The sequence below is a fragment of the Cyprinodon variegatus genome, unplaced genomic scaffold, assembly GCF_000732505.1.
Source record: "Cyprinodon variegatus isolate N-32 unplaced genomic scaffold, C_variegatus-1.0 Scaffold741, whole genome shotgun sequence".
NCBI lineage: Eukaryota > Metazoa > Chordata > Actinopteri > Cyprinodontiformes > Cyprinodontidae > Cyprinodon > Cyprinodon variegatus.
In genome coordinates, this window is record NW_015151194.1 from 234,139 (window position 1) to 239,514 (window position 5,376).

The 5,376-nt window shown below is 39.6% G+C and overlaps 1 protein-coding gene across 1 annotated transcript in view; it reads left to right on the plus strand.

Moving 5' to 3' along the window:
* Positions 1-5,376, plus strand: part of LOC107098030 (liprin-beta-2-like) — a 128,060-nt gene that overhangs the window by 101,987 nt on the left and 20,697 nt on the right. The window contains exons 8-14 of the mRNA XM_015395456.1: positions 2,143-2,254; positions 4,291-4,352; positions 4,435-4,510; positions 4,589-4,671; positions 4,760-4,827; positions 4,900-4,965; positions 5,042-5,102. Coding sequence (XP_015250942.1) covers positions 2,143-2,254; positions 4,291-4,352; positions 4,435-4,510; positions 4,589-4,671; positions 4,760-4,827; positions 4,900-4,965; positions 5,042-5,102 — 528 coding nt within the window. The remainder of the gene's footprint in view (positions 1-2,142; positions 2,255-4,290; positions 4,353-4,434; positions 4,511-4,588; positions 4,672-4,759; positions 4,828-4,899; positions 4,966-5,041; positions 5,103-5,376) is intronic.

Consider the following 5,376-nt stretch of genomic DNA (forward strand, 5'->3'; position numbering starts at 1 on the left):
GTAATGCTATGCTGCGCCTTCAAAATAAAAGCACGCTAGTTAAAAAAATGTCAAAATCTAATATTTTGCGGTACAATTTTTGGGGGGGACATATCCACCTGGCTTTTATATTGGGGGGGACATGTCCCCCCCGTCCCCCCGCTTCCTACGCCGCTGGCGAACACCACATTACAATTATGTTTTGTTATACTGTTCTCTCATATAATGCCTGGCAAACTTAGTATACCGGTATATTAATTTATCTTTTAATTTTATCATGTAACGATTGTATATTTTGTTTGATCAATACTGTGTGGCTTGCCAAATGGGTCGGCAAGTTTTTAGAGGGCATTAATGGCAAAACTTCCTGTTAGACAGCTGTCATGTGTCATTTTTATGTCAAAGATTTCAACGCAACAGAATTTCTCTTCATCACTTTGTCATTCATTAAGCTTAGTAATAATATTAGCATATTATGATAAAGTTGATTATTTTCCATAATGTAATGATGAAACTTGAACATTCATATATTTTAGATTCTTTGCACACTAACTGAAATATTCAGGTCTTTTATTGTCTTAATACGGATAATTTTGGCATACAGCTCATGAAAACACCAAATTCCTATCTCACAAAATTAGCATATATAATCCGACCAATAAAAGAAAAGTGTTCCTAATACAAAAAAAGTCAACCTTCAAATAAGTGTGTTATGCTCTCAATACTGTCTGAAATCCTTTTGGAGAAATAACTGCTTCAATGCGGCGTGGCATGGAGGCAACCAGCCAGTGGCACTGCTGAGGTGTTATGGAGGCCCAGGACGCTTCGATAGTGGCCTTTAGCTCATCCACAGTGTTGGGTCTTGCGTCTCTCAACTTTCTCTTCACAATATCCCACAGATTCTCTATGGAGTTCAGGTCAGGAGAGTTGGCAGGCCGATTGAGCACAGTGATACCATGGTCAGTAAACCATTTACCAGTGGTTTTGGCACTGTGGGCAGGTGCCAGGTCATGCTGAAAAACTAAATCTTCATCTCCATAAAGCTTTTCAGCAGATGGAAGCATGAAGTGCTCCAAAATCTCCTGATAGCTGCATTGATCCTGCCCTTGATAAAACACAGTGAACAAACACCAGCAGCTGACATAGCGCCCCAGACCATCACTGACTGTGGGTACTTGACACTGAACTTCTGGCATTTCCTTCTCCCCCGTTTTCCTCCAAACTCTGACACCTTGATTTCCAAATGACTGAGAAAACTGAGCAACAGTCCAGTGCTGCTTCTCTGTAGCCCAGGTCAGGCGCCTCTGCCGCTGTTTCTGGTTCAAAAGTGGCTTTACCTGGGGAATACGGCGCCTGTAGCCCATTTCCTGCACACGCCTGTGCACGGTGGCTCTGGATGTTTCTACTCCAGACTCAGTCCACTGCTTCAGCAGGTCCCCCAAGGTCTGGAATCGGCCCTTCTCCACAATCTGCCTCAGGGTCCAGTCACCTCTTCTCATTGTGCAGCTTTTCTGCCACTTTTTCCTTCCCACTGAGGTGCCTTGATACAGCAGCACTCTGGGATCAGCCTATTGGTTCAGAAATATCTCTCTGTGTCATCCCCTCTTGCTTCAGGGTGTCAATGATGGCCTTCTGGACGCAGTCAGGTCAGCAGTCTGACCCATGATTGGGGTTTTGAGTGATGAACCAGGCTGGGAGTTTTAAAGGCCTCTGGAATCTTTTGCAGGTGTTTAGATATAATTTGTTGGTTCAGATGATCAGGTGCATGGCTCCTTTAGAGACCTTTTTCAAGATATGCTAATTTTGTGAGAAAGGAATTTGGGTTTTCATGAGCTGTATGCCAAAATTATCCGTATTAAGACAATAAAAGACCTGAAATATTTTAGTTAGTGTGCAATGAATCTAAAATATATGAATGTTCAAGTTTTATCAATACATTATGGAAAATAATGAAGGATCTGTACTAACTATAAATGCAAGATTTATGGAAGATTTTACCTGAGGTGTGGATCTGGTACTGCAAGGCCAAGCAGTCAGTTTTAGATTTTAAAATGGCCCTTTTAGGTACCTTTGTCCAGAGAGGTCACTTTAAGCTGGCCTTGGTATTTATTGACCTAGAAGTCCAAGCCAGTTGACAGTTATGTGCTTTCCCTCCGTCCACAGGCAGAAATCTCTGAGATGCAGCAGCTTTTGGCCTCTAAAGACACAGAGATCGAGTGCCTGCAGACCCAGCTGCTGGCCAGAGGCAGCAGCACCAACAACAATGCAGAGAGAGGTATGCACGGCTGACAATCTGACTTCTCCTCGCAGGCCCACATCAGTCGGCACCGATGTGTGAGAGGCAACCAGTGATATGCATGACTGTCAGTTTGGATTACTTTTAACACATAACCGTGTCTCTCTCTCCACTGACAAGTTCTTTACCTGTTCTTGACTCTCTGCTGCACTCTGCTGTAGAGGAAGTGTATATCAAGCAGCTGCTAAACAAATGTAAGCCACCGTGAAGCTTCATGTTGACGTGGGTTCGGTTTCCAACCAAACACTCAGTAGTTTAATTCAATTTCAGCAAAAGCAAAGCAGTGATTTGGTCATTTGTTGCCTGTTTGATTCGAGATCGGACCAAAAAAATTGTGTCTGCTGGACAAAAAGATTAAAAGCACAGAAATGTCCTGCATCCTTTTAAATGAACACATAATAAAGATGATCTGTGGAGGAAATTTTCAGCCCAGAAAAATGACCTAAATTCTACTAATTCTAATACTAATTATACTAATTCTGTGTAGAGAAATAATTTAACAAAATCATCAGTGGCACAGATGTAAATGAACATTTTGAATTCATATTAATCAAGGTTTCCGAGTCTCTAACTAGAAATCCATGCAGCTCTTTGTCTACTACACAATGTTAGAAAAATGTACAGGCGTCTCTTCTTCACTAGACTTTACAGTAAGAATTTACTTACAAATAAGCCAGATTATTCTCCCTTTATTTATTTCACTTATTTATGTGAATGATGGCTGCTCAGTGGTGCAGTGGGTAGCACTGCTGCTTTGCAGCAAGAAGGTTTCCGGTGGGAATCCCGGCCCGGGGTCTTTCTGCATGGAGTCTGCATGTTCTCCCTGAGCATGTGTGGGTTCTCTCCGGGTACTCCGGCTTCCTCCTATAGTCCAAAACATGACTTTTAGGTTAATTTGGCTTCTCTAAATTCTCCTTAAACCAATAACTACACTGATTGTTGAGAAATATGGCAGAAATTAATACATTTTTTTATTGATATCCACCTGATTAATAAAGGAATAATGAAAGAAAAAGTGAATTCCATAAATGTTTAGTAAATAAAAGCCTTTATCTGAAAGCTAAATATATGGATATAATTAAAAAATTCCTTTATATTGAGTTAAGAGTCAGTCTTGACCTAAAGCTGTTTATTGTGGAAAAGTTGAATAAAAATTTTTATTTGTCCAAGTGTTTTTCCAGTAAATGAATAGTGATGCAAGAGCAGATTATCCCAATCTGCTCACCAGACAATTAACTTCAGTTAGTTTAAACAGGCAACTAAGATGATTTCAATAGATTAAAAGGTAAATGAAATGACTTTTTCCACTATGTCCTACAATTTATGGTTGTAGGAAGCAACCAATAATAAATATGCAAATTTGCATGAATCAAAATCCCTTCATTATGGAACAGTTGCGAAACTAACACTGGTAAACCTCACCCTAATCCTAACCAAAAATAAGGTACTTTGAGCAGATTAAGATCTAAATTCAAGATAATTAAGAGATAATGTTTAATATTTAACACCTAAACGAAAAAAGGCTTTTTGAAAAGCTTTCAGAACTTAAGTACAATGAAAAAGTTCAGATTTTGGTATAAAATTTTAGATTTTGTTTACAGTGAAGAAGCTGTAGAATCCAAACTACTTGCTGTTTGCATCAAGACTTTAGCAACAGAGATCCAAAAAGCATCGCAGAGTTTGCTTTTTACTAAGACAGATATGGTCCAGTAAACACATCTGGCTTCCCTGTAAAATATGTGTCTGTATTTAAAAGGATGCTGATGGAAAGTAAGTGTTTTTTTTGCCTGACCCCATTCGTCTTTCTCAGGCATCAAACTGCGATGTTTGTTCCAGGTGATGCTGTGAGGCCGCTTGTGCTGTCACCGTGCATTTGTTTTGCTTGTTTATTCGCATTAGCATGGCTGTCACATCTGTCGCCAACACGCCTGAAGGCAACCGTCACACGGCGTGAACAAACTTACATGAAAGCTGTGCAAGATCCCTTTGAAAATGCCTCCTTTTTACTGTGTTAGACCAGGAATACCAGAGGCTGAAGGTGGGGATGGAGTCTTTGTTGGCTTCAAATGATGAAAAGGTAAATGGAATCCAATTTTCTTACCAGTATTACCATTTATGGTTAAATTTCTTACATTTTAAACAACAAAACATGATAATAGGATCGGCGTATAGAGGAGTTGACTGTCCTGCTTGGCCAGTATAGAAAAATGAAGGAAGTCATGGCACTCACACATGGTAAGTTATTTTTTTCTTATAAAGACACAATTTGTAACAATCTCTGTAACTTTAATAACTCTTATTGTTAACCAACAGGAAGTAGTGAAGAGGAGCTGAGCGGCACTCTGAAGCTAAAAGCTATCACACACAAAGCTCATTCTGACATGATCAGATCAGAGGTGACCTCATAACCTTAAAAAATGCAAACCTCTCTCTAGTGGCTTAAAATATGTATGTTTAAAGTGCAAAATGTATTTTTCTGCATAGATTTCCTCAAGAGGATCTTCTCCACTCATGCTTACTTCATCCCCCTTTCAGAGAGATTTGGATTCCAGGTAAAATTATGCAAATAGAGAAAAAAAAGAAAGCCAAATTTTATTGACTAACCGCGTGTCGTTTCCTTTTAGTTTCCAGAACTCAGTGGACACGTCATTTGTAACCACTGGTTATACAAGTCTCATAAATGGATCATTGTAAGTTCTGCAGCAGTTTGAAACATTTAACCTGCAATAGATTCATTTATTTTAAGTATGCTGATTTATTTTCCAGGCATCGACACAGATTACTCTCCAGCAGTCTTGAAGAGTTGCAAAGTGGAAGTTTCCAAAAGGTCTCTTGCTATAACTCACAAATCAACTAATGTCAAACTAATCAACTAATCTATTAATCAAATGCAGCTATCTATATTTGCCCCTGTTGTTCTTTTAAAGGCACACTATGCAACATTTTTCAGTTAATTAATGTGTTCCATAACGTTTTGGATGATTAAATGAGTCATTTCAGGTTGAACAAAGGTATTCTCGGCCGCCCTGGTGGTCTGTGGGGGAAATACTGCACTTGCAATTGCAGGAGCACCGACCCGCACCCACAGGCTCAGAAGTCTC